We start from the raw sequence: 23,320 nt of genomic DNA, 5'->3' as shown, positions 1-23,320 counted from the left end.
GTTTGTTTACATTGTTTACATTAGCTTCTCTGTCATCAGTTGTGACTATTTTTTGGGCTTTCTGCTAACCAGAGAAAAGCTGATTGCAAGCTAGCAAAGTGTTGTGAAATAAAAGATGTGGGAAGTAATAGCACTCAAGTAGTATATGTGGCTTCTCTTATCTCCTAAATACCCATTTCGGTTAAAATCCTTTTTCATAAACAAAACTCTGTGAAAGCTCCTCCTCTGAGTCAGGTTCCCATTTCTCCCCAAATTATACACGGATAACAAGATATTTCCACTCTGGTTTGAGAATCTTTAAATTTCAAATTTCTTATTAAAAAAAGAAAAAAAATCTTGCCTTGGAACCTTTTCTCACAGAAATTCTGTAGGGTTATGTTCCGGAGAGATTTGCTCTGTATTCTACAACAACAATTTTGAAGGCTTCCAAAACCAACCCTATACCCCAGAACTTCAACAGAACACTTTCCATGAAGTTTTATTCGCACACAAACGCACCTTTCAGGAGCTGTGGAGCAAGCCTCTTCTTTCTCTACGGTTAAGCTTGGCAGAATTGGGTGGGTTTTAGAGCACTCTTTAGGCAACTTCCAAAGAAATGGAGAGGAGGCACAGTTCTCTGACTGGACCATGGGATTAAAATTTGGGATAGCTAATCCAGTGGATTTCTTCTCTGCAAGAAACCTCTTCTTTCTTGTGTATGTAGGCTGCAGGCTCTCTGGGACAGGCATGTCTCATGGGATGGGATGCTCGTAGTACCTAACACAATTTCTTTTCAATGCTGTGAAAATCATGTTGACCTTGGTGGCTTTTTTAGTTGTGGGGGAGGAGTGCAGTCTTATTAAACTTTCAAAAATATGTCCTAGACTTAATTTTCTTTCTTTCTTTCTTTTTTTTTTCCCTTCTTGAAGGCTCAGCTGTCTCAAGTTACAGAAGAAGTGGGAAATCATAAGCAAAGAGCAGAGATGGTAAGTGTTCATCTTTTAGTTTGTTTTTTTTTTTTAAATTGTTTTACAGAGCAGTAACATATGTGAAGTTCAGTTCATTTAAACAGTGGATCAGTTCCAAATATTCAGAAATGAATAGCAAATAAACATTGTAAAAGTTTGTATCACTATTGCTAGTCTTGGCACTCTCTGTCTCCGTACTCACCTGGAACAAGCGTTGGATGAGATCTAGTGGTCTGTCCTCCTTTTTTTTGGCAATTTGCTTTCTCTTTGTTAGCAGTTCTAGATCAGAAGCAAACATTTAATTTCATACTGAATTAACTCCTTTCTTTAGGGGCCTTTGATTCAGTCTCAAGTGTGCAAAGGACAAGCAGATGAGATGCGACAGAATTAACCACAAAGTAGTTTTATATAATATCTGTTAATTTTCTGCTGGGTTTGTCTGTTTTATTGGCAGTTCCCTCAAGGACCAAAAATAATAGAGGCCACAAAACCAGGCAGTAGGGAGGTTTATGTGCAGTTTCATGACTGTTGTATATGATTCTTCATACTCGGGAATAAATGAGGTGTCAGCATTAAGCTGTTTCGTAAACCAATGTTTTTGCTAATGGGTGAGTTGTGGGATTCCTGCAACTTTTTCTAGTCACAAGAAAAACCTGAGCAGTATCCAAGATGTAGACGCTCATTCAGTAGATGTGTTTTACACTGGATCAATTTTATTACTAATGAAAACATGGGCATGCATCATTGGCTAGTAAGTAGGTGCTAAACAGACCTCTGCTCTAAAACCCAAGTCATAAACCACAGTGCTAACACTAGGCTTTTTAGACTTCTGCTTAACTCTACTAGGGCACTGAAGGGCAGAACTGCCCCTGCTGTACTATTAATATGTTGCCATACATCTGCTACTTTCTTTTTTTTAAATTTGTTCTCCTTGCTGTTTCAACATCAGATTTTCTATGAGAGTGTTAATTGATTCTGATTCTGGGGTGGTCTTACATTGTGGGCAAACATTTTTGTATGCTCAGCCGCATTCTGTGGTGATGCAGGTCAGAATTGATATTTCCAAAGAAAACTGAATTAATCCTATTTACCATCTGATCTCATTACATGCTGCCTTGTTATAGTTTTAAATTCTATACAATCAATTTTGCCTTGTGCTCACTGGATGTATCAGAGGATAAATTTGCTGTTATGTTTTAATATTTTAATGTGTGGGGTTTTTTCTTTTAAACATTTCAAAGTTTTCCTTTTTGGCTCCATTAAGCCTGGGTTTTGAGTTATTTGTTTGCCTTCAAAAGTTTATCTTATTAAACAGGCTAGCAGAGAGCTGGAGAAACTGGAACTTCCAGCGTTAAAGCATTAATTGGTGTTGTGCATCATCCATCAGCAGAGGATAAAGCAGCAGTCAGTGTTCAGTGCCTATTCCCAAGGGTTACGCAGTGGAAAACTGCAGGTCTTGTGATCTTCCAGTACAGCTTACATCAATCTCGCATGAATAGGCTGTATTCTGTAGTGCCTTAGACGATGGATTGCACGTTGTGAGGTGTGGGCTTTATTCAGCATTTTGAATTTTGTTCAGTAAATATAAGAAAATTGCTTCAAACAGAGGAAGAGAGACTATTTTTCCTCTTTTCCCTTTTGAGGAGAAACATGACAGTATAGTTCCGTCTTTCCACTGGTGGTAGATGGTTCTCCTCTATCCCCAGGTGAAATCTCCCTGGTAGTGAAAGATGTGTCACTTGTCTTCTGCAATGTTAGAGGTGGCAGAGATCTGTCCCCTTTGGATGGGGCTCTTCCATTAGCTGCCTGCCCAAGGTCTCCAGCACTTGTACCATCAGCCCCACTCTCTGCCATCCAACAAAATCTTCTTTAAGTGGTTTTTGTCCCCCCCTCTCCAGATCAGTGTCTCATCTGGATGGCCTTATTTTCAGACTCCTTTAAAGCTGACACTTCAGCAATTGTTTGCTGATTTGGATTCCTGGCATCTCACTTTCCTTGTCATTCCTCTCCCCCTTTTTGACCCATGATCCACTGCTTGTTAGTTTGATGTTAAGCCTCCGTGGCTGGGGGGATGCAGAAGGGCTTGTCCTGCTCTGGGTGCTGACAGATATGGATACTGCTTTTCATCAGCCATTCTGCAAACAGGCCTATGGCCCTAAGTGAGATGGAATAAACACCTGTCAGGTGCTATCATACAGTCTGCTGGGTCTTTGGGCTGCTTCTGGGACATACCTCTGCAGAGGTGACATCTCTGCTGCCACCCTGAAGAGTGCTAATGGCTTTGCCACCCTTCCCAGAGCACTGGAAATGAAGCGAGGTGCTCTGGGGCTAGTGAACTCGCTGACTGGATCTCACTGACTTTGATATAGGGTTTCTTGTATGTGATGGGGAGCATCTTAGATGCTCTGGTAAATAATTCATTCTTCACATAGCAATATTTAAAAGTAAAATACTTATGGGATAAATCTGATAGGATTGTGGCCTCAGTAAGACAGTATCTGTGTGCTTGGGAGGAGAGGGCCCTAGTTTGGGGAGCTGTGTCCACAGGGACAATACGAGGTGTGTGCTATAGAGGACTCTGTGCTAGGCCAGGGCACGAGGTCTTGCTAGAGGAAAGTGGGATGGACTTGCTGCACTAACTGCCATTGAGTACTCCAGCGCATGATTTTATTGCTTGTCAGCTAAAAGTGAGTTTACTACTGGAAGAACAAAAAAAAAAAAAGAAAAAAAAAAGAAAAAAAAAAAAGAAATTTAAACATCTTCAGCTAATTGCAGTTGACAAGACAAAGGCAGTTTGACTTTCCAGTATTAATTAGCAAACCCATACTAATTAGCTTGTATAAGCACAATTCATGCTTCTTTCCCTAAATGCAATTAATATTGCAACTGAAGACGTCTCTGGGCTGTGCCGCTGTATCATTAACATACTTTGCCCTAATTAGACACGGCCAGTAGTGGCTGGAGAAATGAGTTTGTGATTACAACCATAAAAAATCCTCTAATATTTTATATCCTTCAGGGAACTTGAACCTAAAATTTATTTTCTGATTTAAGAAAAATTACCCTTATCATTGTGCTGTGTAATTATAACAATGAAACTTTGATTTTTCTCTCCCTCTAGCCCTTCAGTTATTTATTTATTCGCAGTTTGAGTGTGTTCCTGTTGTAAGGGAACGGTGACTGCCCAGTCTTCTGAGAGGTGGTACATAACAGAGTCACCAGTCTGATAGGGCTCAGATGACTTCATTGTCCCACAGATCTGTGGGTTTTGTGTTTCTTTTATTTGCTGAAAGAATGTTTTTTGTTGTGAATTTTTTTTGGTGCTAAGCACACTTCTTTACTGCAATTTTTGTGTATATATGTGTGCTTTTCTGACAATTTTATCATCACTGGAAGTTTTCTTTATCGAGGCTGGTGCTCCAATGTCTTTATCTCCAGAATGTGCCAGGAGATTGCTTGTAGAGTTCACACATATGTCTCGCTGTTTTGTGGTCCCAGGATCTTACTTCTTATGGTACATTAGTTTAATGCTCTACTAGCATAGAGCTGAGAGCTAGCTTCACTCACACCAAAATACTATTTGTGGAAAATGCTTTCTTGTTTGTTATATTATTTTTCTTTCTCTCCGTGAGGGAGGGAAGCAGAAGATGTGTTAGTTTTTCTAATTTTCATTTGCCTTTTTCATGTCCCTTTATAGATAGGAGGAAATTGTTTGGCTCAAGCTTGCCATCCAAGCAACGACTGTGATCCCTGATCTTACACTTTCTTTCAGTCTGGTTCTGTCGCAGGGGGCATTCACGTCAAGATTTTTTTTCTCCATCATTAATCCCTGAGGGAAGTCAGCTTGGTATTAAAAAAGTATCACCTGTATTTTCATTGCCCTAAGGTGCTCTGGGCATCTTTTGGCTTTCATCTTCAAAAGACAGCTTGGCCCACGTGGGCTCTGAAATCTATAGACTGCTCATTGGAACAAATTATATTTCACCCTCCAGCAGATTAAAAAGGATGGATATAAGAATCAGAAGAATTGCTTAGCAGGGTTGGAGGTAAAGAAGATTTGAAGTCCAAGAATGTAGCTGTCCCAAAATGAATGGCATAAATAGAGTGTCCTTACAGAAGAAATAAAGACACTTTAACATGAAAATAATGAATACCCCTTGCCTTGAGTAAAAGTATTTGTTAACCCTCTGCAAAGAACAGGAGACGTTTATTTAAGGGCAGCAGGTCAGGAATAGTTAAGGAGCCAAATCATGTGTTCAGTCTGATGAAACCATAATGTTTAGGATTAACTTAAATGCCAGTGGCTAGCTGCACTGATGGTTATCAGGAGAAGTAATAAAGACAGGAGGATACATGAAAGAAATCAACTCCGAGAACACTGTGCGTGATGTAGTTGGGAACTAGCTGTTAACTGGAAGGCAACATGGATAAATCACACAGAGTCTGGGAAAATCACAATAGGCATCAATACGTAAACAACAAGAGACCCACGCAGTTCACAAAGCATTTGCATTATTACTGGAAGACTTTACTTTCTAGTGGTTACATCAGACCTCCAGACTTTTAAGAACTGTAACTTGTGATACTTAAGAGAAATACCTGGCAAGGATAAAAATTCTGTTACATTTTACTTTACAGGTGATAACAATGATAATCTGAAAGAAGTGAACTTTAGTATAGATCCTGCCCTGGATAATTTGCCAATATAGCTAATTTAATTCTCGTTTAAGAGTTATTAAACATAAAGCAAGAAATACAAAGGACAAGGCACAGGAACAAAAGTGGTGCTCATTAACAGAAATGTAAATTCTCTGTATTATCTACAGTGGGATGGCAATTAAACGTGGGATTAGAGTACTGAACCACGATAGTTATAAATAAATGTGAAGCTTTGCCGGAGCATATATAGAACCAACAGGTTGGGAGGGGAAAGGAGATGACTGACCGGTGCAGGAAGTCTCCATCTATCAAAAGTGTATTTCATCATTTCTGAATTGATTTAGCAGGACGACAGCAAATCTCCTTACCATTTGACAGATTTTAGCCTAACACCTTATGTGAGACTAGCAAACCCAAGACAGATGAGTAGCGTAGCACTCAGCTGCGCAGCAGCATGAACACGGCAATAGTTTTAGTAAGGCAATTTTAGGGAAATATCCAGTTCTCAAATCAGATTGAAAAACATGAATCTGGTTATAAAGAGACAGCAAAAGAAGCTGATCCAAAATGAAATTATATAGTAACAGAAGACTGGAAGAGGACTCTTAGACCATAAAGTCCAGTCCTTTGGTAACTAAGGCAATTGCAGCATATACCTTAGTTCATAAATTTATCAGGCTTGTCTTGAAACTGCTTAGGTTGTTTGTCCCATTACTGTCATTGAAAGACTGCTCTGATAGCTGAAATCTTCCCAATTCCAACTGAAAATATATGTGCAGTTAATATCCATTTTTTCTTGTGCTAATGTTCTCCTTAAACTACAGTGACTGTTCTTCCTCCCTCATATTTATGCTGTGATATATTTATAGAGAACAATTGTTCTCTTCCAGCATTTCATTTGTCTAGGTTAAACAAATCAAGCTCTTGCAGTCTTCTCTTAAAACAGGCTCTTCAGTCTCCTCATGAATCCTGCAGCTTTCTGTAAATCTCTTCCCATTTTTCTGTGTCTCCTTTAAAGGTGAGTAACCAGAGTGGTCACATCATTCCAGGTGATGTTCCAGCAGTAGCTTGTACAGAAGTATCTTCTACAGGAGCATCTAGTACAGGCAGGTACCTCTCTGTCCTGGATATAGCTCAACTCTTCCATTTCAGAATCACATTACCCACTGCCACATGGCACTGATGTTCATCCTGTGATTGACTAATCCACCCAGCTCTTTGTCCTCTTCTCTAGTTTCTGACTGTTGAGGAATCAGTTTGTAGGAGAGGTTCTAGCTGTTGGCGAGACTTGCACTGTTATATTTCAATTCTGTTGCTGTTCCTTCAGTTTTCAGCTAGCTGCTTCTGTCTGATCTATTTAAGCTCCTCTATGATAAAGCCTCCCTGCTTTCTGCTATCAGTAATTGTGTTTGTGCGTTTATATTTTTTGACCCAAGATCTTCAGTGAATTTTGTTTGTTTTAAATACGTTTTCATGATCAATGCCTGAGGCATCTTTTTCTCTATCAGGTAGTTTTATTTCAGAAGAGCCTTTTGTTGCTTGTTTGTTCTGTATGTACTTCACAGTGCTTGTATTATTCGCTTTATTGTGTGGTCTTGTTAATTTAGAAATGTGATTTGTTGGAATGAGGGGAGGTGAGTGTGCAGGAGTCATTGATGCCCTGTTTCAACTTTTCTCCCTGTGTTTTTATTGTACAGCTTTGGTTCTCCAGACGGAGTAAACCCTGGAACAGAGGGATGGGAGTACTCAGAGTTACTTTTCTCTTCTCCTTTCCCTAGCTGAGAGCTCTCTCTCAGTGCTTGTTGTAAACAAGTACATTAAAATTAGTCCTTGCTGTTCCCCACAGTATAGGAATACAGTGAGCTCTGAGGAACAGAGACAGGATTTTTTTTTTTTCCTCTTTTCTCCCTTAGGATAGGGAACAATGAACAGCCTCAGTTGGTTGTGCTGCATCTGCTGCACATTCCCTCTTGGAAAATTCATGTTCAATGCACAAAACTGTGGCAACATCAGGAGCATCTATTGCATGTGACTGGGCAAAGTAGAGACTGTGGTGGAAGCTTTGGGATCTTGGTAGATGAGTGCTGACAAACTGCCTGTAGACTGGAGAGGTGATCAGTACATTACACTTCTGCATGTTAATATCTCAATGCTATTTTAATTAGGCCAGAAGAAGAGACTTAGTGAGTAAATTCTTGTGGTTTATCTCTGTTTTAAAAACCTAGCCAGGCACATGGGATCAAATAGTACATTCCCTTCAAATTAAAAAGAAATAAACGGTCTGTTTGAAAGTCCCATTACACAAATGAACCTGCTGCTGGATCCATTAACGTGAAAGTTTTATGGAACTCTGCAGCACCGTTTGATTTCAACAGGACTGTTTTCATTTTCTCGTTGAAGGCAATAACAGCTGACATGGGGTTAGGACTTTCACAAGGAAGAAATGTAGCTGCTGAAAGTGGAGAGCTGCCTTACTGCTGCTCCTCCCTTTGGGCTCCCCAGGGGACTGGTACTGCCGGATTGCGGGGAAAATAGTCTGACCCAAAACTGAGCAGCAATTCCAGCTCAGATGGGATGTATGGACGATGATCTAATTCTCAGCCCATCATTTGGAGAGGCCTCCATGCTACAGGTATAAAAACTGAGTGGTACTGACAAATGCTGTGGGTTGCTTTCTGGTGAAAAGGATGATAGCGAGCGCTCCACTTTTCAACTCAGAAATAGGCTGAGAGTTGATAATGTGCTCTCACCTTTGCATTGCAGGATTATAACCAGGGGAAGAGAACTGGGGGAAAGAAAGAGGTGATGCTTTTTTCCCTTCAGTTATTGAGCAGAGGAGAAAGGTGTATCATTTTCCTGTGCAGAGGACGCTGTGGTGCTGTGATTAGAGAGGTCCTGTTATCAGTGTTGCTGTTGTGACTGTAAAATCTGAGTTATACTGAGTTACTCAGTAAAATAAAATGAGTGGGACAGGGATATTATCAGAGGCCTTATTATAGTAGCCATAGCCTTGAGGTACAAAAGGCATAATTAATATGCATGCAAGTATTGTGCTTTTCCAGGCTGCATCCACCCTCACAGAGTCTGTAAGAAGTTTATGGGCTACCTCAGACTCATGTGGTTTGATGAAGTTGAACTAAAATTTCCTGGAGGGTGCAGAGGCTCTCTGCTATGTTCAGCACTTTGAGAGGTAGGGGAAAGTTGGGTGAGAGGTCCTGAATACCTCTAGGGTTCAGTAATTTCTGCTCCTTCTTTCTGCCTTGCCTAAAAGGCAGCTTGGAGAAGCTGTGGAAGGAACATGTGCTTCCAGTACGTGTCCAGAGAGGGAAAGGAAGACTTGGTCTGTTGAACAGTCATGTTAGGATGGGACAGAGTAATCATTAATCTCCGGCTTGCTTGTGACAAGGATGGAGACCAGTTTCCTCCTGCTTTCACAGTCTTGGGAAGTTGTGCCTGCGTCAGGAGAGGACCATCCTGAGAGATCTGATCTGAGAAATGCAATTCTGTAGGCACAGTTTATCCTGAGCATGAGGGAGGATGAGAAGATCTCTAGCTATGGGATCTAGGGGAGCACTGAGAGCATGTTCAGTGGACGTGCCTGCAGATCAAAGGTTGCTGGATAGTTTTCTTCTTGCCCAGGGCTGGCTTTGCGTATATGAAAAGGGAGGTGAAGATTTAAAAAACATGAAGGTTCAAGACTGCCTTAGTTCTTGCACTGACAGCCTAATCAGCTTTTTATGTTATTTGTTTTGCTTTCGATCTTTTTGTGTCTCAGTGCCCTTAGAAGAGCTTGATCCCAGTGTTTTTTGCCTTTGGCTGTTAGATGCTGAGGGTAGGTGGTAGTGGTGGCAGGCTGGGGTCTCTCTGAGCCGCTCTGTCAGGGCAGCAGAGTCCTCCAGCAGGAGCTGTAAATTTATCCACAGAGACAAGAAGATCATAGAACTGAATTTTTCCTATGACCTCTTGGTAAATAATGAATGGCAGTGCCCTGCCTAGTTGGAATCACTTAATTGAGGCTGACAACTCTTTGTTGTATTACAGGATCTATCTTGTCAGGAGAATTTTAACTTATTTATGAATATTTCATTAACCGCTAAAGACTGGCTGTATAAAATCGAGCTCCTGCCAGGCCCCGTCCTGTTGGTGCTGTATTCAGTGCTAATGTCATCCACTGCGCACCTATTACACCTTCCCTCCCATCCGAGCTGAACCTCGGAGTTTATTGTTGGTGGCAGCAGGAACATGTTCATCAAAGGTTAAAATGCCAGGTTTCTGCTTTGGCACCAGAACTGAACATATGGTATTTGAGAGGGAATTGCTTTTTGCTTTTCGTTCTGAGATTGCTTGCTGGCAGCTGAAGGGGACCCCAGGCATAATCCCGAGAGGCTAAATTGGGCAGAGCAGTCTTGGCAGGGCCCTGTAACCTTTGCTTTTTGGCGCAAGGAGAGAGACTTCCCACTTCTTATGTATTAAAAGCCCACTGCTTGTTGTCACAGGAGGGCCTCAGGATGGGTCGTTTAGCTAGAAAACCTTAAATCTGCTCTTCTTAGCCTGTTCTTTGGGGAAGGGTTTGGGCAACAAGACTCTGTCGAGCGTCTGCCACTTCCTTGAAGGCAGCTGGGAGGCTCTGTTGAGAGAGCTGCTGCTTTCCCATAGCTGGATCCCTTGCCCCATTCTTATGTTTCCCATCTCTGGGAGTTCAGAAAGCACCTTGAGCATGAAGCTCTGCTGGCCCCTGCTCACCCTCCCTGTCTCTGCCACGATGTGCCAGAAAACAGTGCTCCCAGCTGTAGCGAGCTGCAAAATTGGGCTGGAGATGAAGCGGGAGCGGGAGAGCTGTTCTTAAAAGCATGTTGAAGTACAGGCTGTGGGTTGTTCCATGTGAGTCGGAGCAAGAGGATTAAGTTCAATTTTCAAGTCTAGCACTCAGTGAAGGCTCCTTTGCTCTCTTACAGTATTAAGCAGAGATTGATTCCACTGTATTTGTGTTAGGAGACAAAGGAACAAAAATGGATGTTAGATTCCTCTTTCCTTTCCCCTTTGATCTTCCTAGGTGGTCAGTAAAATGCACAGATTCTTCTCTGACTGTTTATTATGTGATGATTTTTCAACAAGAAAACTGATGGGGGGGGAAGAGGTGGGATTACAAGCTATCATTTAACAAGAATTTGTTGACTGAATGCTCCAGAAACTCCTCAAGGGTATATTTTCAGGAAGCAAAATGTATTCAGACTTTGTACGGAGGAGGTATGACATCTTTGCAGATTTATTTGTTGCTCTGCCTGTGAATTACAGCTGCTAGAAGACTTGCTTCTAGCAAAAGTACCTACTCCTGCATGAAAGAAGTGACCTGTGTGATGCTTTTCTTGAGAGCAGACAACTTCATTGCGCCAGTGCCGCGACCGCACTGGACAGGCTTGCGGCAGATTCAGTCCGACACCTTGACAGGTTCCCTAAAGAGTCTGTTATTCTGTGTTTTGCTGTTCTAACCAGGACTAATGGGTAGGAGGTGTCAGCCATTTAAGGCTAATTACTCCGGAGTTTCCTTCTCTCGGTGGACACCAGCTGTTTTGCTATCCCTGGTGGGAGGAGCTTTCGGTAGTAATTAAAGGGAACAGTCATCTACATGCTGGTGAAAGTAGTGGAGCGAGGCTGATAACAGCAGAGAGGCTCTGAGCTGAATGAACATGGAAATGAGGTGATCCTTCTTCAGAATGAGCTGTTAGAGCAAAGAGAGGCTTTTTGGATGTGGAGCTGTCAGGGATTTTTGCTGTCGTGCGGTGGTGGTGATGTCTCATAACGGCACCTGGGAGCGTGGACTGGACCAGGTTGCAGCAAGATGGAGAGGAAGAGATTCCGCGTCTTGCTCCTTCCTCTGGAAGTGAGAGTTGAAGTATGTAATTATACTTGAATAAACTCGTGGGTTTAAATTAACATCTCCAGTTCCCTTGCTTGGTGGGTCTCTTGCACAGGATATTTCCTCCTCTTCCCCTCAAACTTTCCAGTTTTGTTCATCTTGAGCTCTGAGCCAGCTTCCATCCTGCTGAAATCTCCAGTAGTGCTTATTTCCAAACTGTCACATCTTGTATCCATCCCAGAGTACTGGAAAGAAATAAATACAGTGTAAAGTGGGGAACAAAGCTCGAGAAGACAAAACTGTCAAAACCATCCTAAGTTGATAGCCACGTGATGATGGTGTGGCACATTACTTGCTCTTGACGTGGAGTCTGTGCTGGTGACCAGGGCAGTTGCCTTCAGATGTGCTGTAGCATCAGTAGAGCATCTGTCCTTCAAACAGGACAAGCTCCTTCCAGAACCAGTGTATGGTTCTGTATATACCACTTGTGGGTAAAAAGGGCCCCAAATGTTACACTGAATGGGTCCGCTGGAGCATTCAGGCTGTTCAAAGCTGCTTCTGCACCCCCAACTGAGATACCAAGTCATGGTCCTTAGTGTGTTGCTGCAGGGTAGCAGTATCCATACTGTCACCTTGTCCCCTGTTCAAGTAGCAGCCCTATTTGCTGTAGATTAAAAAGCAAGAGAGAAAATAAATATTTTCCTGATTTTTTTTTTTCTTAAGTATTCCAGACAGGAGTATTCGAAATAGATCCTCTGAATACAGGTTAAGCACTTCCAATTAGACATTATTGCTCATCAACAGTAATCTGCTGTTGTGTGGAGCACCTGCGGGTGCGGGGCTCTGCGGTTCTGCTCGGGCAGGATGTGGAGATGAGCAAAGGGAGGTGGGTGAGTGGGGAGGGTCTGGCAGCACTGGGGTGTGAGAAGAGACTTAAGCAGGGGCAGGAGCCCAAGTCGTGGGGCAAAAGTTGTTGTAGGTGTTTGGGGAAGAGCTTGTTGGACGGGCTGTGCAGGAGGAGGCTGGGGGTTTGGAGGGTGTGATGTGGTGATGCTTCCTTCTTCACACGCTTGCAGCTGCGCGCGCAGCTAAGGCTTGTTGTTGATGCTGCTCATAAGGGAGCATGGTAATTTCGGGACCCTTGTGGCACTGGCCTTCTTTTGCAGAACAGAAACTGTAATACCCTATACCAGTGTGATTACATATGGAAACCTTAGGATAACTAGTTTAAATAGGGTGTCTGTGCATTCGTCCTCTTCAGCTGCTGGCAGCAAAGCTGTGTTCCTTTGCAGCAGGGCTGAGTTTGGCTCACTGAGCTTGCCTGGAGTTTCACCAAGTTGCGCCTGTGCAGCACAATGTAGAGGGGAGGTGTTTGAAGAAAAGCTGTGGGCTGCCTGCAGGCTGGGAATCAGAGGGGAGAGAGGTGAAAGCTCGTTAGGGCTCCCTTGGGGTAGATGAATTTGTTAATGACTATGCTGTGCTTTGAAAATGCAAATGCTGTGTCACAGCTAAGTCTGATTATAATAATCAATCTTCCTTTTGAGAGGGTGCTGGAGATGGGGAGCGGGGAGAGGGATGAGACTGGGGTTGAATTTTTAGATCGCAGATCTGAGTTTCTCCGCTGTCATTAAGGAAACTTGACATCACCCAAGAGGTCAGCAGAACTGGGCAGAGGCAAAAGGTGAATTTGGGAGGAATGATCCTTGCAAGCACCGGTGGCTCCTTGACAGACTGAAGTTAATTTTGTTCCTTATGGTTGTCCTGCCTGGAAAGGGAGGGATTGGCGTCTGCTCCTCTGTGTGAGCTACCCCTGCTAATATGAAAGATAGAAACTGCCTCATAAGCAGGATCCTCCCGGGGATGGGGGAGAGAGGAGGGTGGCTGCTGCAGACGTCCAGCAGTGACAGCTCCTTCTCCCTTGGCACTTTATTCGTTTGTAGCAAGCGTTCCTAGTAATTACGCCTCTTAATTTAGGAGAGCGAGTGGGAGAAAGGAATATAAATTTGTGTATTAACTTTAGAGATTGGAAATAGGGCAAGCGAACCTTCTCTCTGGGAGATTATATTTGGAAATGAAATAGAATGACATTCAGTATAAACTTGAAAAATTGCTCTCTTTTTATTGCAACAGGAGGAGAAAAGCCACAATCCAGACTGTATTGGAGAGAAGCAGAAGTCAGCACATGTCCATTTCCTAGTTTGTGTGTATCTATAATAATATATACTCATGAGTACGTTTTTAGGAAACTGTTTGCTGGAAGGTTGCTTCTGGCCTTGTCTTCTCAGTGATAAAAGCACACCAAGTTTGTTACAGATTGGGTAGCCCATAGAGACTGGTAACTCTGATCCAGCTAGCCTTTGTCTTTAAAGAGAAAAAAAAAATATTTTTTTTTGCTTCAACTAAGTGGGAAATAGGTAATTCTAAACCACTTTTTATTGAATATCTGGTTTTCTTCGGCTTTATTGCTTTTGTTTCACAATAGCATCAAGGATTAATTTTCCCAAGAAAATGTACCAACTAATCCTGGGCTGCTTAGCCTGTTTCTAAGTGGCAAGTAATATTTTGTTTTGCACGTATTGCCCTATTTCTTTGAAGAAGAGTGAAGTTCACTAAGAAATCTTGTGAGGCTTAGTTCTCCCCATGTGTGCTTCTCTGCAGATGTTTTAGGAGAACAGCCCTTCAGAATGTCAGTGGGCTGGCTGGGCGTATGGAAGAGGTGATACTGCTTTTGCTGAGCAGAATGATCTATGGAAGTGCTCAGCATGGTGTCTTACTACCTTGTAGTATTGCTGGACACCCAAATTAAACTCACTGGTGTTCATGTATGTTTGATTTCTGTCCAGGTGCCAGATTTATAAGCTTGTAGACATCAGGAGATCACCAAGCTTGCCATGCTGCTCTGTGGGAAGAGAGGGAAATAAGATCCTTAGTTACTCCTACTCTACTTTGGAGAGAAGCACAAACAGCATCACTAGAATAACTGGCATATCAAGCTCCTGGGGAACAGTAGTTTGCCTGTTTTCAAACCTCAGCATACAGGTCATACTCGGGGTCCCATTTCTCTGTTCTTGTCTATTTTAGTGTACACTCTTCCTTTCCAAGTCCGCTTGGTTTTCATACATTTAAATATTTATGTATTTAAATAGCTTCTTGAATTGTGTTGAGACTTGTAGTCAAACACAACCTCTCAATTCACCTTTCCATGCTGGCTCCATGCAATTCAGTTCCTATTTATCTCTGCCTTTTAAAATCAGCTCTTTTGCTGAGGAAGGCCTTTCAAAGGATGTTGCATCAGCCCATTGTTAAATAAACCTTTAGACATTTATAATGGATTCAGCATTTCCTGCTTTTTACAGTTCCAAGAATGCTGAATGACGTGCAGACACACTTCATCAGGATAAGATTGCTGTATCAGCCCCTCACTAAAATGCACTCATTATTCAAATAATAACTCTATGTCTTCAGCATGTGTTCTGTGAAGTACGTGTACATGATGTGGGCGAATAAACCGGCCCCTTTTTTTCAACATGCAAATCCTAACTTTAGCAGTGAGTTGAAATACTTTAGATTTTGCGTCATTTACTACCCAAAATGAGGCACCTGAACAGAGATTTGGTCATTATTTTGGGCAGTGTGTTAAAATTTTCAGAAGTTCGTAAATGTGGTTTTCAAGGGGGACAGCTTTGATTTAGAAGTTTAAGTCCCATGATAAGTCTCATTTTTAAGACAGGGTGTGGCCAGTAGGTCAGTAGGATGCTTTGGAAAGGCTTGTCTTCATGAACACCAAAGCCTGCTGGAATCAAGTGAGAGGAACAGCAGGTCTGTGGCATTGCGGAGACTTGGAGTACTTGTTTTGGAGGGGACAAATATGGGTCAGAAATGACTAATGCCAGAAAGATATGACAAAAATCAGTTCTCTAAAGTTTTGTTTCTTCTAGCTGTCAGGAGATGAATTTATAATTTCATGTTTCTCCTGTCATCTCATATATCTTTAAATAATTTCTACGGAAGAGAGAACCAGCAAGGAACATATTTCTTACACTGCTGTGTGTGTTTGCTATGTCATTAACACTTGCAGGAGAACCACCATCTTGAAATCCTGTCCAGGCAGGTTTAAAAGTAAGGCTGAAAGAAGAACGATATTTCATTTAATTAAACACTAGACAAAAATCCATCCATGTTCTTCCTTCCTCTCTTTCTCAGTTTTGACTATTTATTTTGGAAAAAGTATCTGCATTTCATCTTTTGGGGTATTTGTGTATTTGTGGAAGTGGACATTCTGTATACTGGATGTGTCCTGATCACTTTCTATTGAGAGCAATAAAGCTGGACTGAAAGCCATGCTTATGAAGTGAAAGAGAGTAGAAAAGGTTTGGGACGAACAGGATCATGTTAGGTTGAGAGCAAGAGGTTCCAGTGTATTCTGAGAAGAGAACATCACATAGTCAAAATGTTAAGTACCTGTTTATGTGTTTTATTCACAAGTCGTGGGCTCTGACATTACTCATTATTCTGCCTTTTCTAGTGTCATAAAAACCTTGGATAACTTTAAAAAAAATTAAAAATAATAGCTTGGTTTCTTTTCAAGAAGAAAGTTGCTAATGTGTTCTGTACAGTGGGGATATCAGTGGGGGTCTGATCCTGGGAAATATTAACCCTGATGCTCCTGCAGGAGTCGTAGATACTTAGGCCCCTCTTGTGCAGTTTTCAGGATAAGAGATGCAGTGCTGTTTTTTGGGACAATGTTTCTCTCTCTGCTCTCGATGCTAGTTAAAAGAGCCAGATCAACATAAAAGAGAGCTAAAGGATCCATGCCTGACCTAGGTCATTTGGTCCTGAATGGGGGAATACAGCAATGAGCTGTAATTTGAGCAGCCCTTTTCTCCTCTCTTCTGGGTAATGGCTTCTACTAGTTTAATGTATTCAAAGTAATAAAAGTTTAACTCAGCCAGTTATATAAAATTATTGATAAAAATTGGAAGAGTTTGGACAGGAATATTGAGTTAGTCCAAAAAGCAGAAAATGCCTGCTGAAAGTGGCATCTGGTGAACAGGAGAGACAAGGACTGGAAATTAATTCAGGAAAAGGGATGTGATGAGAATTAGGCAGAGAAAACAGCAAGAGGAGATAGGCTTTTCCTCTCCTTATCCCTTCTTGAGGCCATTCTTTGCCTCTGGTACCGAGAGGACAAGTGGGCAGGAAGGGGCAAACTCTGTCACCATGGTGAGTCATTTCATGTTTATCGCCTGGTCCCTGGAGCTATCCTGAGGGGCTGTGTCGGAGGGAATGATCTCAGTAACCTCCCCACCTCTTCGGCTTGCACAAAGTGCTGAAAATTATGTAGAATATGGGTTTGTATTTCTCCTATTACTGCCTTCCTGTTGCTTATTTTCCTCATTCAGTTCTGCTGCTATTCTTTCTCTTTTTCTCTGCTTTCTGTCTTGACTGCATCGTGCGCAGAACTGCAGCGAAGGTCCAGCTGGAGGAGCGGGTGGTGGCAATGTCTAACACAGCGTTACGCTGGTATGAGTGTGCCAGGTCTGAACGGAGGCTGGTGAGATCATGCTCTGCTTGGGTTGTGTAGCAGGCAAAACTGCAAGTAAGAGGAAGCTTTTATCAATGCATTCCTTATTTTTTTGCTCTTTTTTGCTGTGCTCTTCATTCTTGTTTCATGAGGACCTGTTTGCCTGCACTATGCTGCCTTTGGAAAAGCAGAATTGGATCCCAACAATAATCCACTCGATCTTATCTCAACTAACTTTCTTTTTGCCCTGGAAAAGACATAAATAACATTTTTAATATTTTCTGTGAGATTGGCAGGCAGGGATGTTTTCCTCACTGAAACCCAAACAATTAAAGGAAACAAGCTGCATATTTTGAATTAAATACTTAATACATTAACTGGCTTTTTGGGGTTTTTTGTTTGTTTCTTTGTTTGTTTGTTTTAATAAATTATTAATGAGGTTTTAATGACAATAATTTGCTGTGGCACAAAGTTGTGCCTTGGTCTGAACTTGAAACTATCCAGTTTTAATCCTAGTTGAGGGAAGCAGGTCTGTGTCGACATTTAACCACTTGAGCCAGTTTCATCTCTAAAGACATCACCGTGCCCTCCTCTCTCTTCTTACCTCAGGCTCATCAAATTTTCAGTCCAGGCAGTTTTGGTGCTTGAAAATTGGGAGAACACAAAAATGACATAAAATGCCCTTACAATCCCTGTGCCCTTCCCTCCTCATTCTCCTTCAATGACTTATTCTTAGAAACCCAGCAGAGTCTCATCACACCACTACTGAGCGTACCTGGCACTAATTTGTCACCGCCATATATCAGGCAAGACCTGCACTGATGCTTTCCACGGCAGCATTTGCTTGAGCGTGTGTGCATTCACTCTTCCGTCTCCTTTTCCCGTTACACACTCCATTTTTTTTCCTCTCTATGCAGCCAACGCAAGAGACCCCAGATCACAACAACAGATTACTCGCCCACCCCTTCCGTCCTCCCGTCTCCCCGGAGAAGGCAGCCGTGATTTATCTGCTCATGTCGGTGAGCAGGTGGCAGTTGGACTCAAGGCTGAGCCCGCTTAGCCTATGATAAATAACATATTTACCAGCCCTTCCATCTTCAAATGCTGTCCACGTGCAGTCCAGAAGGCAGCACAAAACTCTTAAATAGCAAACACATCCAGGCTTCAGCAGACACGGGAAATGGGAGATATAACGAGTGTTTTCCTGCTAGAAGTAGGTTGGAATTGAAGCCTGCTCCTCGTCCCGGTACCTTTTATTCACATTCCTGGAATTATCTGGCACGCTTGCTTTATCCCCAGCCATCTGTGATGGGCTGAGCTGGGAGAGATAAGCTCAGTAATCAGAAAATTGAGGGAAGCATTTCTGGCTGTGATAATCTTATCAGGCAGCTAATATACATTAACATTTGTACAGCCTGATGATGCAGGTGGGCCTTTGCTTATTTCTTCTTTCTGGATGCCTTTTGACAGGCAGGGGGCGAATTGCAGGGCTTCGGGGTGCCGGGGGAAATTTGGCTAAAACCTCTTTTCTACCCTCTCTCTTTCGCTCCATCCCTGTGGTATCAGAAAGGGGAGGGAAAATAACCCAGCCATCCTTTTTCTGCCCTTTCCTGCTAACAGTGCTGCCATGCTCTATCTGTCTTTTCTGATAAGCCTGGAAGGACAAAGAGGCAATATGTCAAAATTCCAGTTCTGGCTGAACAATATGACTGCACATGTCAATATGCTCCTCTTCCTTGTAAAATTGGGGAGTTTCTGCCAGCTCGCTGTCTTTGCAGGAAGTTTGCCGTTGCAATGGGATTTTGCTCTAAAAGTCTAATCAGTGCTGTTGAAGGGAATGGGGTATTAATGGATTGTTTCCCTGATGCTGAGCACTGAGCTCTCTGTGGTCATAAGTTTTGCATCTATAATTAAGGCTGGATTGCTTATTGTTTTCCTCCTGAGTGAAACATATAGATTCTGTCAATAGATCTGTTAGGGGAATTAGTTACCAGGTGCTAAAAGACAGATGACAAAAGGAAATCCAAAATCTGAAGGATGAGTGTGAAGAAGGTCTAAGCTGGGAGATGGTGCTGGAACAGAAGTTTGAATATCCTCTAGGTAGTTTGTCTCTGCTTACACTTCATAATAAATCACTTTCTGAGGGGTTTAGAAACAAGTAACATATGTCGTTTGTCAACCTGTGCATTGTCTTGATAGCTGAATTAGGGATACAGATTCCCGTAAGTCAGAGAGCCTGGGAATGGCAGACTCTGGGTAAGAAATTTTCATGTCTATAGAGTTTCGAGGTACTTTCTTGTGAGTTGCTTCCCAAGCAAGGCTAGAGGCAGAAAGTATTCGTAACTGTTTGTTCCACCAGACCTACCTGAGCAGCTTGAGCTAGAAGTGTATATTGGAAAGTGCTGGAAATACTCCCCAGTCTTTTGGATTCAATGTATGTGTCTCAGAGGTGTCCTGGACAAGACAGAATAATCCTGTGGTTCATTTCTTCTGGGGAGGAATTGAAGCTAAATGAGGTTGAACTGTCAATACTGAATCTTGGGTACCAGTGAGCTCCTAATACCGCACAGATAATCCTCTGCATCCATCCATGGGGGACAGGTTGGGGAAGTGTCTAGAACAGAAGCAGAAGTTTTGCTTAGAAACAATCAACTTTCTGTGCCTCATCTACCTCAGAGAAAATAGTGGGGAAGGCAAAAGGGATTGCAAAGGGAAGCAGGGTTAACTGAGGTTTTGAAATTGAGCACACGAAGAGCTGTGCTTCCTGTCCGTATCCTGAGAAAGGTCTGAACTGTGCAGAATATCATGGTTTTCTCCTTCTCCCTTTGCTGTTCCTGTGTCCCCCTTATTAATACTGGAGGAACTAATGCCTTTTCTCTTCTGCAGCTGGAGGTGGAGATGAAGGTCCTGAAGTCTCAAGAGTGCACAGCTGAGCAAAGTACCGTCATCACCAAGGAGGAGGTTGACACACTCAGGTAGGCAAAGCAAGGGGAAGGCTGAGAAGATTCTGTTACGTTCAGTTGAAGTCATGAGAAGGGAAATGCCCAGGGTAGTTTCACTACCTGCTCTGGTTATTGCCATCTCATTGTAGAGCACCAGGTAGAGAACCTCACCATGCTGCAATGCATGAAAAAGTGTATGTGGATAGACTGCCTATGTACATAGGCTGCCTGCTATTCAGCAAACAGCGTGGTAGCATCGATCAGAACATGTTTTCCTTGCATTTCTGAAGTAGGATGTTCTTTTCCCGAGCACGCTTTTTACTTTCCTACCAGCTTTTATGGACATGAGAAATCCATGAAACATTAACAGAAAGCCTCAGCTTCTGATCTTTCCTGCATTTAGATACTTTATATGCTTTTCTATCTTTTGGGAGGCTGCAGGCTCTTTTCTTTTGATGTTTGGGGTCTCTTGCACTCAAGTTAATTTATACGACTGGCTCCTGCGTCCCCCTGTTGACTTTCTTTCCTGTGGAAACGGCATTGCGGTTTGTTTCTTATTTTGACCAAATCTTGACTGTAAATACAGGATCTGTTGGCATGTGTGTAAAGAGGTTTAGAATCCAGCTTTTGTGAATCCAGCTTTTGTAATACTGGTGTGCATGTAGCACTGGAGATAAAAGAGGGATGTTTCCCCTCGTGCATTGCTGGAGATGGCAGAGGGGTACCTGTTTTCATTCAGTGAAAGAGAAGTTACAAAACAACATTTCAGCAGAGGATACATGAGCATTTACAAAAGGTACAGTGAAGCTAGACAACCTTTCCATGTATTTATTAAAGCATTTACAGGTTCCATTCCAAAGCAGGTGATACAATAAATACTGAGCATAGGAAAGTTCATATGTTTCTTAATGTTTAATAAAGTTCCTTTTATTTAAGTTGAGCAAATCAGATCTTGACAGGCTGAGTTTTTTTTATTCTCAGCTGATGTAAGACTTTGGCTGGAGTTTCATTTCTTAATTCTTTTATATTTTCAGCTCCATCACTATAAAGCGTTACTGCCTCTTAGGACTGAAAGTAAGATTTTGCAGCAAGCAGAATCTTGCAGAAATAACTGGCCTGTACGTTTTGACTTTGCTCTTGTGCTTTTCCTCTGGAGCTTGTTTTATGGCTTTGAAAGCCCAGCTCCATAGCAGAGGGGAGGTGTTCGAAAGTAACACACGTTCAGCTAAGCTATTCCAATATGTTTTAGGGCTGTACACCTAATCTTAGGGACTCACTCCTGGAGTATAGTTCCCTCAAAGTGGTGTAATAGTTCTGAAGACCCAAGGCATACATCTCCCTTTTTTTATTCTATCATATGTTTGAGTTCTGGTAGAGGATAGTATGCTATGGCTTCCTTTTTTGCGGGGGGATAAACCTGTCTCCATCTGCTTGTGCGTATTGTAGATGTTTGTTTGACCTGAGCTCATTCAGGTTTTCCCTTTGCTAAGGCACACTAGACCCTCTGAAACCTGATGTTTATTCTGCTGCAGACGTATTTAGCACTGCCTTAGCAACATTAAACCCGTCACTCCTGATTAATATTATGCCTCTCTATCAGTAAAGCCAGCATCCTGTTTGCTGTCTTCTGGGAGCTGAAGGTTTTCAGAGTATTTCTACAGTCCCTCCTTGGTCTCTCTCTCCATGGGTTAGCATGGGCTGCAGCACCCTTTCATGTAGGAGACGTTCAGTCTCTTTATTTTCACCTCCAAGACTCATTATTCGGTGTTTATCTTCACTGAGCAGCATTTGCCATCTGTTAACTGAGCAGCTTCAGGAGCAGCATGTGTGTGGGGAAACAGCTGGATTGCCACATAGCCCAGGACCACTTCATATTGCAAAAGGCTCTTGGCACTGGGGATAGAGATGTCTGGCTTTGCCCTGAATTCAAACCTATTTCCTGGGCAGGGACAAGTGGAGCTTGCAAGTACCTGCTTGTTACAGGATTGTGTTGTTAGGTTCTGCTCAAAAGTAGCCCTGAAACCCACTAGATAGTGCGTTTTTTCCTCTCTCTTTTTTGTTTTTAAAGAATTTCTTTGATTACTAATCTTATCCCTTTCCTCCTTTCATGAAATTGTGTCAAAGCCTCCACACAAAGTATGACAGAAACACAGGCCCGTTCCCAGTAAAGCCGTTGATGGTGCGGAGCTCTTCTCCAGTGACGAGCCGTACACTGAAAGCTGTTTGAGCAAAGAGGCTAAGCTTCTGCAGTTGTTTCATGGTGATATTTTTGTCTTTTCTTCTCTTTCCCATTTCAGTACTGCATGCTCCTGAGGCTATGGATGCACAGAGGCCACAGTCCTAGGATCTAATTCCAGGCTGTTTTTTCTGTTGCTTTTTACTGAACGACTTTTTGTTGTTACGGCTGATTTAAATACTTGTCCCAGGCCCTGATGGTAGTCATTTAGCTACAAAGCTGTTCCAAAAAGCATGGATTTGTTTGGTTTTAATCACCCTTTTCACTGCTCAGCTCTAACAGTAAATGACTCTGTGCAAAGTTGTTCTCTTTCTGCTGGAGCTCTCTTTGCTGGAGACCTCATAAGCCAGTCCCTCCTCCTTTTTCCTTACTGTTGGCTGTTATTGCTGCTTCAGGTGTCTTCTCAGACTCTCAAGCACTGCATTCAGCATTGCAAAATCGACTCCATAAAGATTTTTGTCTTATGCTTCTAGACTTAATCAGTCAAAGGATATGGTTGGGCCTTATTTTGTGTTTTCTGGCATTTTGTGTGTGCATTGGACAAGAAACCAGGCCAAGCTCTTTCTTCATAGAAGAGGCTTCTTCTCAAAGGAGTGCAAGATAAATCACTATCTTCCCCCAGACTTTTGGGGTTCAGGAATAATGTGCTGTGGTCCACACCAGAACACTCCTTGTGGCTCGGCTGGATGTGTCCTCTCTGTACAGCAAATTGGGTAGTTGTGATTAAAGAACAGAAGGGAGGAGAACAGAAATTAGTATGGGAAGGGATTAGGTCTGCTGTGCTCATCCTCCTCCTGCGTCCTTGTGGGCCTCACCAGGACTGGTTTACTCAATTTTACGTAGCTGCTAAGGAGGAGCAAGCAACACGAGCTCCACTGTTAATCCTTCCTTCTACAGACCGCTGCCACAAATGAATTCTGGCAGAAAACAGGGGGAAGAATGCAAACTTTCAAATTGGAAAGTGGGGAAAGAAATGCCACAGCTTATGAGGGAGCTATTTCCATTTCTGTGGTTTATTGTGGTCTTTGAAATCCCATTAACCTACAGTACGATGTGTCTGCTCTTCTGGAATGAGCCCAACCTCTCCAGTTAGCTGCTGTCATGAAGGAATGTGAAAAATAGAGGAAAACCAGCAGAAGCCAGCGAGGGGAGTCT

At 42.5% G+C, this 23,320-nt stretch overlaps 1 protein-coding gene across 6 annotated transcripts in view; it reads left to right on the top strand.

The window, feature by feature from the left end:
• MAD1L1 (mitotic arrest deficient 1 like 1) overlaps positions 1-23,320 on the top strand; it is a 385,042-nt gene that overhangs the window by 192,159 nt on the left and 169,563 nt on the right. For all 6 annotated transcript variants that reach the window (XM_087732706.1, XM_087732708.1, XM_087732710.1 and 3 more), the window contains exons 13-14: positions 909-965; positions 19,874-19,962. In XM_087732706.1, coding sequence (XP_087588832.1) covers positions 909-965; positions 19,874-19,962 — 146 coding nt within the window. The remainder of the gene's footprint in view (positions 1-908; positions 966-19,873; positions 19,963-23,320) is intronic.

This window comes from Nipponia nippon, unplaced genomic scaffold (assembly GCF_047370975.1).
Source record: "Nipponia nippon isolate SJK-2023a ecotype South Korea unplaced genomic scaffold, ASM4737097v1 scaffold_5, whole genome shotgun sequence".
Taxonomy (NCBI): domain Eukaryota; kingdom Metazoa; phylum Chordata; class Aves; order Pelecaniformes; family Threskiornithidae; genus Nipponia; species Nipponia nippon.
Note: the sequence above shows the minus strand (reverse complement) of the source record. Positions and strands in the feature narration are given on the sequence as shown.